This window comes from Ictalurus furcatus, chromosome 1 (genome assembly GCF_023375685.1).
Source record: "Ictalurus furcatus strain D&B chromosome 1, Billie_1.0, whole genome shotgun sequence".
NCBI classification, from domain to species: Eukaryota; Metazoa; Chordata; class Actinopteri; order Siluriformes; family Ictaluridae; genus Ictalurus; species Ictalurus furcatus.
Window position 1 is genome coordinate 5,748,664 of NC_071255.1, and position 14,807 is coordinate 5,763,470.

A 14,807-nucleotide genomic window follows, 5' to 3' on the forward strand; every position below is an offset into this window, starting at 1 on the left:
ACAACTCAAAAAACATGCCAGTAGGTACACTGCCTATGTTAAATAGCCCCTAGCTCTAATTTTCTCCTTGTGGGAGACATTACCATTCATTTAGACTCAGCTTCTTGTACTTTGACATCTGAATTTGTGTCAGTCTTTGATTGCTTTGAATTTATGCAATGTTGACTTCCCTACTCACACTTTGTCATTGCTGTTTGCTCTACTGGATTAGACATATCGAACCACTGCGGCTCTCTTTTCGGTATCTCGGATAACAAGCTTATTAAGTTCAGCATTCTAAATCCTATACATAAATATAACAAAACAACTATGTTATCGCAAATGCAACTCCGTTAACCCACTGTCTTTCACCACTTGACCTCTCCGCTCTTCTCAATTCTTCCTGCTCATGTAATGAATGGGTGTCCAACTACAATCTTCTCATTTCAAACACCCTAAAATCCCCCCCCCCGCCCCCCCCAAAAAACCAAACTGCCTCTTCAAAACAGTAAATAAAATACTTTAGCCAATACTTCTACTTCATGCCCTCTTCCCTAATAATCTTCCTTTGCAATATTAAATAACAGATGTCAGCTAACTTTTTAAAACTAAACAGTGCAAAGACAGAAATACTTATTACCAGAACAAAGGCTGCTCTATGTAAGGTATGTAACCATTGTCTGTCTGACCCATTCACACTACACTACCATACTGCCAGCCCTCTGTTAATCCTCACCTCCACTTTCTTCTATCAATTCCTATTCTATTTGCCTTTAAAAAAATTTTGCTTAGTTTTTTTTTCCTATTAGGTATGCTATTCTGTTTTCCTTTAAGACGTTCTTGTCATACCTATTAATTCTCTTGTGTCTTGTTTTTTAGGCTGTTTCCCTAAACTGTATTTTATGCGTTTTATTTATGCTGTTTTATGTTTATAATATTTTTATTGTTTAATTATTGTTATCATTATTATTATCATTATTATTATTATTATTATTATTATTATTATTATTATTAAGCCTGGTGACTGGAATGCATACAAAAAAGTACATTAAACAAATGCCAACACAGGATCAAACAGGAATTACATTCTTTTGAAAAACCAATGGCTACTAGCTCTCATACCTCTTACCTGGACTGGCCATTTCAGCATTTTCCAAAGACTGGGATTAGTAATCATCTGAACAGCATCTTCCCCCAGGAAATAACTCTCAAACCAAAATCCTTCTAATATCTGCTCTCACTATATACGCCATATGGCCAAAAGTATGTGGACCTGACCAATCACACCCATATTTATTTATATCTATTCCAGATTTAGTACCCCTTTACTGTTATAATATCCTACACTCTTCTGTGAAGGCTTCTCAATAGATTTTGGAGCATAGGTGTGAGGATTTGCCCATTCCATTCCTATCCAAAGGTGCTTAGAGGGGTACATGTGCTAGGCTGCTTAGTTTCAGTAAAGGGAAATCTTAATGCTACAGCATATAAAAGCATTCTAAACAATTATGTTCCTCAAACTTTGTAGCAAAAGTTTTGGGAAGGCCCACCAATGTATGGTTTCCACATACATTTGGCCATATAGTGTAGATAGTGGTGTTGAAAGTACACGTATAATGCACATGCAAAAAATATAGGAAAAATAAAAAAAAGTTAAAATAACCTTGTAGCATAAGTGTGCACACCTTTTTATAATTGAGGATGTGGAAAGATCATAATGAACCAATCACATTCAATCGCATGTTCAAAATAATTATGATACAGCGGTCATCAATGAAATTATTATGATTAACACCAAATAAAGACCAGTTGTTACTGCAGGATTTTCTTGGCATCTTGTTGGTTTTATCTGACTGCTGAAGCCATGGTCTGCAAAGTGCTGACAAAACCTGGACAGGGTCTCCCTGTCCAAAGGAATCGATCAGGAGAGGGGTAGAGGAAAAAAAAAAAATCCAAAACATTAGATGTACCATGGAACACCCTGAAGGCCATCATCAACAAGTGGAGAAAACGAAAGCACCACAGTGACATTACCAAGAACAGGACATGCTTCCAAAATGAACAAAAGGACAAGACAAAAACTACCAAGGAGGTTTCCAAGAGACCTACGGCAACATTTAAGGAACAGCAGGAATATCTGACAAGTACTGATTAAACTCTTCATATCACAACAATCTCTCGTATTCTAGTATATGTCTGGTCTATGGGGTAGGGTGGCTAGGTGGAAGCCCTTTCTCACAAAATACATCCAAGCTCTACTAAATCACCACAAACCATGTGGCAAAATGTGTTACACACTGATGAGACCAATTCCAAAATGTATAATAATTCCAAAAGGTATGTTTGGTGCAAAAAACAAAAAACAAAACCATCACCAAAAGAACATCATACCCACGGTGAATCATGGTAGCCGAATCATGTTTTAGGGCTGCTTTTACTCAGCCAGAACTGGGGCGACAAATACCAGTTGATTTCAGTGCAAAACCTTCAGGTATCTGCTAGTAAGCTGAAGAGGAAAAGGAATTTCACCTTTCAATATCACAGTGACCCAAAGCATACATCCAAATCAATAAAGGAACAGCTTAACCAAAAGAACATCACTGTTTTCGATTGACCTAGCCAGAGCTCAGACCTGAATCCAGCTACAAATCTGTGGGGTAACCTGAAGAAGGCTGTGCACAGGAGATGCCTTACAATTTGATGGCTCTAGAATGTTTTTGCAAGAAACAGTGGGAAGATATTGCTTATAAAGTCAAGATGTGGCACACTGATTGACTCTTAGCCAAAAAGACTGAGTGGTGTAATAAATTCAAAAATGCTTCACAAGTATTTGTTTAGTGGTGTGCTCACTTATGCAACTAGGTTATTGTAAGGTTTTTTTTCCACTTTATTTATACACTTTGCAATTGCACATTAAAGGTGAGAAAAGATCTGACATGATTTATATTTTCATTCTTTTACTTCATATTTTAACAGGGATGTGTAAACTTTTTTTTTTATATCCATTGTAGCTAACTTCACTACTAAATATAGCCACCATGTCACTTAACACATACTAATATAATTAACCAGAAGAGTTTACTTAAAAATGTAGAAGTCTTAACAATAATAGTTTTTGTTCACAAAAAAAAAAAAAACCTTATTTTTCTTTGCTATTGCTGGCACATTGCTCTCTGTTTTTTATTATTTATTATTATTATTTTTAAATCACAGCATTCTGCTGGATGGCACAGTTTTTCTGCTCAGCTTTCTGTTGTCATGGGAATCAGAGGAGACATGTTACTCTCCACAGCTGACTAAGATGGCGATCCACTAACCACAGCTTAGAAGTAGTCACTTGAGGCATTTTTTTTTTTTTAAAGACCCTGACCTTTCTTACCGCAATACAACCCGTTACTTTATATATACTATATGGCCAAAAATGTGAACACATGACCCAACTGTTGCCACAAAATTTGAAGCTCATAATACTCTCAAATGTCTTTGTATGTTATACCTAAAATTTCCTTACTAGGATCTAAGGGGCCCAAACCTGTTTCCAACATGGAAACGCCCCTGTGCACAAAGCAAGGTCCATAAAGACATGGGGTGCCAAGTTTGGTTTGGAAGACCTCGAGTGATCTGCACAGATCCCTGTCCTCAAACCCAGTGATCACTTTTGGGGTGAAATGGAATGCCTCCTTTCCCAACAACAGTGCCCAACCTTAAATATGGCTGAATTGTGGCTGAATGGGCCCCCCCACACACAATCAATTAGTAATGTAATGTAATGTAAAGATGTAAGATGTAATTATTAATTAAAAAAGGGGGGTATATTCAGAAGTCTGTATTTTAATGTGTTTTAAAGACATCTTGCAAAAGGGGGGCCTCTGTCAAATGTTAATGCAATTTGGAGGGCCTTGCCCTGGAAAAGTTTGGGAACCCCTGTTTTACATTACATTACATTATTAAACCTATACAACATTATCATGACAAAAGCTCCCAAAAGAGATTTTACACTGGGGGTAATTTACAGAATTTCTTTGTAAAAATGTCTTTCGTTACCAGAAAATGAAAGTAGACACAAGTAAAAAATTATTAAAAGGATACAAAGCTCACATGGCACAGAAGCCTGACCGGTAGCAGCCACTGGCCCTGTAGAACAATAATCAAATTTACTACTATCTACTAATTAAGAATATGACCGCTAAATAAACGTTTATTTTGATATTGCAAAAATTTGATATACAAAATTTTGAAATAACTGAGGATTTCTTTGTAAAATTCATATAAACAAATTAAATCAGAGCAAGATGATAATTTCTGGCCCTCTGAAAGTACCTGTGACAGAGATCTTGTAAGGGTGGATGGACTGTGCAGGAAGTACGGGTTGATGAATATTCACAGGACAGTCTGGCTCTTTTAGCTTGATATCAAAGATAAGAGAGGTCTGAAAAAGTAAGTAAATAAATAAATAAATAAAAAATGGAAAAGGGGGGGGGGGTGTATTCTAACTTCTAATTGCTTTCCTCCAACAAGGAAAAGCCAACGTAAATGCCCCCGAAGTTCTTACTAGTCAATTTGGGGTAGTTCCAGTTAAGGGAGTAATATCAAATCAACTAGTGTGTGCACAGCATCAGAATCAAACAAAGTTCTGACCTTTAAATTAGTAATAATGCATACACAAATATTTCATTTAGATTCATCAATAAACAGACATATTTGCTTGTTAATGATAATGAGTCTTTATTGGTCACATATACAGTAGAGCACAGTGAAATTCTTTTCTTTGCATTCCCCAGCCTGTCAGGAAGCTGGGGTCAGAGCGCAGGGTCAGCCATGATACAGCGCCCCTGGAACAGAGAGGGTTAAGGGCCTTGCTCAAGGGCCCAACAGTGGCAGCGCTGGGGCTTGAACCCCCGACATTCCGATCAGTAACCCAGATCCTTAACCGCCAAGCCACCACTGCCCCCCTCTAATGTTAACAGTGACACAATTTTCATGATTTTGCCTCTGTACACAATGTGATTGAAGTGTAGACTTTCAGCTTTTAATTCAATGGGTTTAACAAAAATATTGCATTAACCATCCCTAGATAGGTATTTCTAGGAACAAAAATCATCTAGGAATATTCTTTGCAGAGTCCCTACATTTTCACAGGCTCAAAATTAATTGGACAAGCTAACAATCATAAATATTAGGAATATTTGTAATACTTGGGTGCAAATCTTTTACAGTCAATGGCGAACTGAAATCTGGAATCTATGGACATCACCAAATGCTAAGTTTCCTCTCTTGAGATGCTTGGCCAGGCCTTTACTGCAGCTGGCTTCAGTTGCTGCTTGTTTGTGGGTGTTTCTGCCTTCAGTTTTTATCTTCAGTAAGTGAAAAGCGTGCTCAATTGGCTGAGGTCATTAAACATTTAATTTATTTGCCTCAAGAAGCTCTTGGGTTGCTTTTGCCATATGTTTTGTGTCATAATCCATCTGTACTGTGAAGTGTCATTCTATCAGTTTTGCAGAAGTTGACCGAATCTGAGCAGAAAGTATTGCTCTATAAACTTCAGAATTCATCCTGCTACTTCTATCAGCAGTCACATCATAATTAAACACCACTGACCCAGGACCATTGGCAGCCATACATGCCCATGCAACAACTCTGCTTCCACATGTTTGACAGATGTGGTATGATTTGGATAAAGAGCCCTTCCTTTCCTTCTCCATACTCTTCTCTTCACATCATTCTTGCACAAGTTACATCAGAACTGGTCAGACATTTTTACATTTGTAGAGGTTTTTTAGTAGTCTGATGTGGACTTTCTGTTCTTGAGTGTTACCAGTGGTTGCATCTTGAGGTAAACTGTCTGTATTTACATTTATGAAGGGGTCTCTTCATTTTAGACTTTGGCAATGATGCACCTACCTCCTCCAGAGTGTTCTTGACTTGGCTAGATGTTGTGAAGGGGTTTTCTTTAACAAGAAATGAATTCTGCGATCATCCACTTCAGTTGTCTTCAGTGGCCTTCCAAGTCTTTTGTCATGAAATATTGAGGAAATAGGCCACACCTGGCCATGAAACTGCTTATCAGTCAAATCTCCGATTACTTTTGTGAAACTGGAGGGACTGTGTAAAAAATGGCTATAATTTCAGTGGAAAGTGGAACTTTTGTGGAAGACAGGGGTCCTGTTACCATCTGGCATAAACCAACAACAGTATTCCACAAAAAAGAACATCATACCTAGGGTCAAGCATGGTGGTGAAAGTGTAATGGTGTGGGGATGCTTTGCTGCTGCAGGGTCTGGGCAACTTGCAATAACTGAGGGAAATATTAATTCTGCTCTCTACCAGAAAATCCTAAAGGAGAATGTCCAGTCTTCACTCCGTAAGTTGAAGCCCAAGCACAACTGGATTGTGCAGCAAGACAACGATCCAAAGCATAGGAGTAAGGCCTAGTCCTAGAAGTAATTGACAGACTGATCTCCAGTTATCAGAAGCGTTTGGTTGCAGTTATTACTGCTAAAGATGGCACAACCAGATTTTAAGTTTAAAGGGGCAATTAGTTTTTTTTTTTTTACATTGGTGATAGGTGTTGGATAACTTTTTTGTTTCAATAAAAATAAATAAATAAATAACTGCCTTTGTTTTATGCTGTATTTCGACTGAAGTTCTAAAACGATTTAGTACGAGATGTACACAAAAAGTGAAGAAATCAGAATGGGGAAAATACAGTGCCATACCTAAAATATTACTGATGTCAAGGTGTCCAGTAAGAAAATGTAAAACGAATATGTTTATGAACATGTTTCCTGTTCTGAAACCCAAACGGCACAATGCAACTTATAGAAAACATTATTCTATAGTGCTGTTTTAGATTCTGGAAATGAGGCAGATTCTTCCTGTTTTAGAACGTTAGAGTAACATGTCAGAGTGCCATGACTCACTTAGGGGTCTGCATTAGGTGATCACAGAATGTATTCCCAAATTTTGAATTACATATAGCTGTACTGTATGCTGGGCATTGTAGCTTCACTACAATGATGCGTGAAAACAGGATAGCAACACGCATAGTCATGTTAACATAATCATGAATTATGTTAAAAACGATGAGAATATGCACTACAATACAGTGCAACAGAATATTTAAAAAGATTTTAATGCTGGATTGTTCTTTTACTTTGTACAAGAAACCTGAAACCCCTCAATTATAAAACCGGCTATACAGTCACATGGAAAAGGAAAAAAAAAAAAGCTTTTTGCCTTTTTTTAATTTTTTTTATATATATAACATATTTGGACAAGCAAACATTTCACCATCTTTGAAACAGTGCCCATTAATGAAGTTGATATACTTGAACAAAACCACAAGGAAAATTAGCTTTTCCAAATCTCTATTACACAGAAATATCAATAAAATTGAAATTCTTCTGTGGAAAAAGTAAGTACACCCTTGGCCTCAGAAACTAGTACTGCAACTTTTAGCAGAAATAACTTCTTGAAGGCGTTTTGTATAATTGTACACCGTGCTTGCTGGAAATTTTTACCACTCTTTAATGCAATATTCTTTCAGTTGCAAGATGATTGTGGATTTTCTTGCATGTACTGCCCATTTCAAATACCCCCACAACATTTCAAAGGGATTCAAATCCTGGCTTTGACAAGGCCATTCCCTAAACCTCGATTTCTTCTTTTTGAGCCATTCCTTGGTGGATTTGCTAGTGTGCTTAGGATCATTATCACGTTGAAAGGTCCACTTTCGGGTTCAATTTTCTGACATATGGCCTCACATTATCTTCAAGCATTCTTTGATATGCTGCAGAATTCATAGTTGAATCAATGAATGCAAGTTGTCCAGTCCATGAAGCAGTGAAGCAACCCCAAACCATGACATTTCCACCACCATGCTTCATTTGGTATGAGGCGTTCTTCTGAAAAGCTATCTTTTGTTTGCCTGCTGTTACTGTGGCCAAACAACTCTATCTTTGATTCGTCTGTCCAGAGCACATTATTCCAAAAAGCCTGGTCTTTGCTTACAGTAGGAGAAATAAGTATTGGACGCGTCAAAATTTTTTTTCAGTAAATATATTCCAAATGTGGCTATTCACATGAAATTTTCACCAGACATCAGTATTAACTCACAAAATCTGGAAATATAAAGAATTCACAACATTAAAGTCCATAAATATAAAGTTATGTGTAATAAAATGGAATGACACAGGAAAAAAGTATTGAACACGTTAAGAAAAAGCAGTTCTCCAAGGCAAGGTAAGTCAAGGAACCAGCTGAAATCTGTAAGTAATTATACCCCCTATCTGTGCAAGTTAACATCAGCTGTGTTAGTAAATTAAAGGTCTATAAAAAGGCTTTTTCATTACCATGATTTCACACAAGAAACATTTCATGATGGGTTAAGGCAAAGAGCTCTCCCAAGCCCTTCATAACCTTATTGTTGCAAAACATATCGATGGAATCCGATACAGACATATTTCAAAACTTCTAAATCTTCCAGTAAGCACGCACTATTGGGGCCATTATCTGCAAGTGGAAGCAACATCACTCCATCATTAACAGACCACGCCCAGGAGCTCCTCGCAAGATTTCTGACCAGGGAGTCAGAAGAATAGTCAGAAGAGCAGCCCAAGAGTCAAGGACCACTCAGAAAGAGCTCCAGAAAAACTTGGAGGCAGCAGGTACCATGATCACAGAGAAAACAATAGGCAATGCACTCCACTGCCATGGCCTCTATGCATGCTCACCCCGAAAGGTTCCATTACTAAAGAAAAGGCATGTCAAAGCTGGTTTAAAGTTTGCTACAACTCATTTGGACAAGCCTATGAAATACTTGGAGAGTGTAGTGTGGTTGGATGAGAGCAAAATTGAAATTTGTCGTGAAACACGATACCAACAGTGAAGTTTGGAGGTGGAAGCATCATGGTGTGGGGCTGTTTTTCATCGCATGGTACTGGCAGACTTAATATAATTGAAGGAACAACGAATGGAGCCCTTTACCGGAGGATTCTTGAGAAGAATCTGCTGCCATCCACCAGAATGAAGATGAGACATGGGTGGACCTTCCAGCAGGACAACGATCCAACGCATACAGCAAAGGAAACTCTCAATTGGTTTCAGAGAAAAAAATCAAGGCGTTAGAATGGCCCAGTCAATCACCTGACTTGAATCCAATTGAACAGAATTAAAGACATGTTTAGAAGAATGGCCCAAATCACACCTGAATTCTTGCGACCAGCTAATTTCTTCATATAGGAAGTGTCTTGAAGCGGTCATTACAAACAAAGGCTTCTCCACCAAGTATTAAATAAATTTTAGTTAGCATGTTCAATACTTTTTTCCTGTGTCATTCCTCTTTATTATACATAATTTATGGACTTTAATGTTGTGAATTCTTCATATTTTCAGATTTCTTGGGTGGCTGTGGATCAGGTGGTAGTGCGGGATGTCCACTAATCATAGGGTTGGCGGTTCGATTCCCAGCCCACATGACTCCACATACCGAAGTGTCCTTGGGCAAGACATTGAACCCCAAGTTGCTCCCAATGGCAAGTTAGCGCCTTGCATGGCAGCTCTGCCATCATTGGTGTGTGTGTGTGAATGGGTGAATGAAACACAGTGTAAAGCACTTTGGATAAAATCGCTATATAAGTGCAGACCATTCTTGAGTTAAAATTGATGTCTGGTGAAAATTTCATGTGAATAGCCTCCTTGGAAATATATTTACTGAAAAAAATGTTGACACGTCCAATACTTATTTCCCCCACTGCATATGCTCATTGGCAAATTGAAGTCTTGCACAGGCTTTTCCTGGCACGCCTTTCCATGCAGGTTAAATTTGTGCAATTTCTTTGATTGCAGAAGCATGCACTTCGACACCAACAGTTGCAAGACTTACTAGCAGATCCTGTGATGAAATTTTGGGGTTCTTGTAGGGCTGCATGATTATGGCCAAAATGATAATCCCAATTATTTTTGATCAATATTGAGATCTCGATTATTCATCACGATTATTCACTGATTTTAGGGACAACATTTTTATTGTACTTTCACATTTAAATAAACAGACCGGTGCTTTCACCTCCATGTTGTGCTACATTCCTGCTAATGTACAAATCTATGCATCAAATTAGACTGATGCTTAAAGTGCATCATCTCGTAGAAGCAAAATAAAAATAAAATTGTACCCAAAATATAGGATAAGTAAAAATGCCATCAACCAAATGAAAATATGTATCAAATATAACAATATGCAACTAAATGAAAACAATTCAGGTGAATGCAGTAAAGGCAATAACAGTGTTTACAGGAGGACAAACGCAAGACAATTTCTATTAGGAGATTACAAAAATTTAGGAGCACAGTTGAAGTTTAGTGTTTTTTTTTTGTTTTGTTTTTTAAGAGATGGTAGCGTTAATGTGCCAAAATATAACACACGAGTAGGCATGAGAAAACTTGAGCTTGTCAATTATGACAGAATTTAGGAACATAGTGCATGATCAGTAAAAGATGGCGGTTGCGAGATCGGGAAGTTGAGAGAAGCAGATGATGTGCAGTGTTACTCGTCATCATAATGGCTTCTCTGCAGTATTTCCACACGTGTTTGGTTGACTGAGGAGATGAAAAGCAGTGTGAAAGTAACTGTTGTGCGGTGTAGATGCATTTTGGACTTCCTGTAGTTTTTATTCCGATTGTATTATACAACTCCGAACAGGTCACTAGCACCGGTGTGAATAAATATTTAGTCACAGTCACACAAAGTACTTCAGTCGCAAATGCGAGTGAAATGGTCGCACTGTAGAGCCCTGAATTTATCTGTAAAGTTTTATCCTGTTCAGCGTGATGATGTTTAATGTCCCCGACAACCTCTGTAGTGCCATTTAGCATCGTGCTAGCTAGTGTCATGATTTCCCCTCGCGCAAGCGCTGGAGCTCGCAGAGAAACTGGCAGCTTGAGCGCTAAAATGCTAACCCCCATTTCAGGGGTTTTGGCACTACAAAATGACATCAGCCCTGCGATGCTCTATGTGATTGGCAGTAAGTGTAGGAAACACTTGATTTGAGTGGAGAAAACAGCGGCGTTTTCTATGAGTGGAGGACGAACTTTAAACGTCAATATCACAGTCGATCATGTTCATTTAATCGTGGGCAGTCAAAATTGTAATCGCGATCGATATCCAATTAATTGTGCAGCCCTAGGTTCTTGGAGACTTTTTTGCATTAGATGGTCTGCACTTTGGCTAAATTTGCTGGGATGGCCAGTCCTGGACATATTGTCGTTTGAAATCTGCGACATTTGTAGATTATTTTACTTACTGTGGAATGATGCATTTCAAATCTTTTTAAATCCCTTGCCAGATTCATAGGCGCCCACAACCTTTTTCTGAAGGCCTTCTGAAGGCCTCTTTAGATCTTGGCATGATGATATTGTACCAATATGAAAGCCCATTTCCACCACAGTTGAGTAAAAAACATGATTCTGTAAGTCATAATAATGAAAAACTTAGCAATCGACCAAAGTGGGAAAGTGGGATCCAAGATTAAACACACCTAAATCATGCACATAATTAGCTCGTGCTGCACGGTTCAAACAGATAGCACCATTTTGTCTCACTTTTCACTTGAGTGTTTGGTGTTCAATGTTTACCATATGTGACAGAAAGCACATAATCAAAGAGAAATGGCCGACGTGGTAATCGACCGTTCATCGACCAAAATGCGAACGACAACTAAGTGAATCACAGTCTGGAGCTTGTGCTCATGCTACCGCATCTTTAAATGATGCAAACGTTTGCTCAAAGCATTAATATGCTACGGTTTAAATTACAATTACTTTCAAAAGTATTCAGCTTTTGTTATACAGACATAGTTACTTTCAAAACAGTTCAACCATTCTGCATTTGCAATGCACATGCTCGCCTCACTTGCCTGCCTGCGCACACTGCACATACGAGGATTAAGTCATTATTATGAGAAAGTTTTTCATTATTTTGAGATGTTAAGTCATAATAAGAAAATTTCTTATTATGATGACTTACAGAATCATATTTTTACTCAGCTGTGGTGGAAACGGGCTTCTGTAGTGCCACATACCTCAATAGCAAAGGGAACACCAGACACGAGCTGTGTCTGAAATCGCTTACTCGTTCACTATTCCCTATAGAGCAAATGACATTTGAGTCCATTATATGGGGAAGAAGTGAATAAAAATGAATTTGGACGCTGATGTAAATACCATGCTTCAGAGAGCACTGTCGCAGACATTATGGATTGTATCGTAAAAAACAGTAAAGTTGATTTTCTTACTGTTTGTCACGTTTTTTGTATTAGTTGATAAAGAGAACAAAAACAACTATACTCTACATACATGTGTTAACCAATATACGTGACCGATCCACCAAATTATCATTTGATGTAAACAGTTGGTAATTTAAAAGTTACATCGCAAACTAGTAAGTGGCTGAAAATAAATACTGTGCCAATCAATCAATAATCTGCATCATTTCGCTTCAAAATATCTTGATACAGATGTATTTTAATTAATAAAAAGTTTCACTTACATTTGTAAAAGTCGCCACCTCCGATGTTGCCATCCGCCATGCTTATTTTTCTTTTGCGTTCTATCGCCATCTTGCGTTGGAGTAGGGCTGCACAATTAATCGAATATCGATCGCGATTACGATTTTGACTGCCCACGATTAAATGAACATGATCGACTGTGGTATTAACGTTTATTGTTTAAAGTTCATCCTCCGCTAATAGAAAACTCCGCTGCAGATCAAATCAAGCGCTTCTTACACTTACAGCCAATCACCATAGAGCGGCGCAGGGATGACATCATTTTGTAATGCCAAAATGGAGTTAGCATTTTAGCCCTCTAGCTGCCAGCTTCGCTTCGAGCTCCAGCGCTTTGCGTGAGGAGAAATAATGACATTAACATGATGCTAAATTTCATTACATTGGTTGTCGGGGACATTAAACGTCATCATGCCGAACGGGAAAAAACTTTGCAGATAAACTCTACAGTGCGACCATTTCACTCGCATTTGTGACTGAAAAGTATTTTGTGCGACTGTGAATAAATATTTATTCGCACCAGTATGAGTGACCTGTTCGGAGTTGTATAATACAATTGGAATAAAAACTACAGGAAGTCCAAAATGCATCTACATTTACAGTGCTTTTCATCACCTCAGTCAACCGAACAAATGTGGAAATACTTCAAAGAAGCCATTATGATGAAGAGTAAAACTGAACATCATCTGCTTCTCTCAACTTCCTGATCTCACAACCTCCATCTTTTATTGATCCCGCAAAATGACCTGAACTTGCACCTGCTTATGTAGACACAGCGGCTTTGCGCAGAGTAAATTAATAATAATGCTAACGCTACAAGGTGGGTTTAATTCCTCACCAATCATAATCAAGAGTAGCAACTGTTCAGTCTGTAAACATACAGTACACTGCCACTCTCCTTCACTAACTCTAATTCACTTCATTTAAATTCACGGTTGCCAGATATCACTAGAAAAGTCAACTTAAGGTTTCGATTTAATCCCCCCCAAAACACAATATTATCAGCAGACATGGACACTGTACTAGGGGAAACGATCTAAAACTGATAAACAAACAAAAATAAAATGACTAAAATGTAAAGACAGAAAATGTGCTTAGTTATAAATAAATCATTTAATATTAAAAAAATTGATATTATAAAAACTCCATTAAACATAAATAAAATGAGAAATGAAATAATGTTTAATTACTATGGGATGCATTTAATATCAATTTGACATTAAGCTTAGTAAGCTATTTCCTTAGAAAGCTATTAGCCTTTTTCCTAACATGGATCATGCTTGTGTTAGTCTACTTTTAATTAGGACTCTATTGTTTTTAAGATATTTAAAAATAAATATTTTATGGTTGTTTATTTATCAATTAACCAACAGTATCTCATTGCTATTATTTTAACTCAATTAACAGTGACCATGAGCAGAGAGCTTATATTTAACTGTTTATGATAGACCTCCTGATTAAAGTTTAAACAAAAAAAGATTGGTATCTGGATCGGTATCGGCTGTAAAAAATCCTGATCGGAGCATCAGTAATGAACACCATTAAACTAAAGCGCTTTGCATCTGACGGGTAAATTAACTCACCCAATCACATCCTATGTGATTACCCGTATATGAGATTATTCAGATATATACACAATAAACACAGAGCGGTTCAAGAACTGACTCCAGCCCAGAACCATGAGAGCGGAAAATGTCTAATAGTGTAGCTTTAAATATATTTAAGAGAAGCAGACTTCAAACACTGAACATTGAGGTTTATTGTATTTGTTTACAACGTGGAACAGGTTAACGGTTGTTTTTTGCATACAGTCTGTAAATTAACTGAAAATATTCAATTTAGTTTATCAGAAGGTATATTAATTTATCATGGCTCACACCATGTTCCTAAATTCTGTCATAATTGACCAGCTCAAGTTTTCTCATGCCTACTTGTGTGTTATATTGTGGCATGAGAAAACTTAATAAATGTGAAAGTGCAATAAAAATATGTTGTCACTAAAATCAATTAATAATCGTGATAAATAATCGAGATCTCAATATTGATCAAAATAATCAGGATTATCATTTTGGCCATAGTCGTGCATCCCTACGTTGGAGTATGGGAAATAGTGCATTGGTGAGTGTACATCGGATGTATCGTGGGTATAAATGAGTGAACAAACGTAAGGAATGAAGATGTTCACTCAGAATTTGGACACCGCTACAAAATAGCCGACACCCTATATAGTGCACTACATAGGAGATAGGGAGCAAGCTAGTTCCAGAC

At 37.5% G+C, this 14,807-nt stretch overlaps 1 protein-coding gene across 4 annotated transcripts in view; it reads right to left on the bottom strand.

The window, feature by feature from the left end:
* Positions 1-14,807, bottom strand: part of rmc1 (regulator of MON1-CCZ1) — a 69,615-nt gene that overhangs the window by 21,575 nt on the left and 33,233 nt on the right. For all 4 annotated transcript variants that reach the window (XM_053621727.1, XM_053621734.1, XM_053621742.1 and 1 more), the window contains exons 10-11: positions 4,300-4,408; positions 4,069-4,113 (exon numbers count right to left, since the gene is read on the bottom strand). In XM_053621727.1, coding sequence (XP_053477702.1) covers positions 4,069-4,113; positions 4,300-4,408 — 154 coding nt within the window. The remainder of the gene's footprint in view (positions 1-4,068; positions 4,114-4,299; positions 4,409-14,807) is intronic.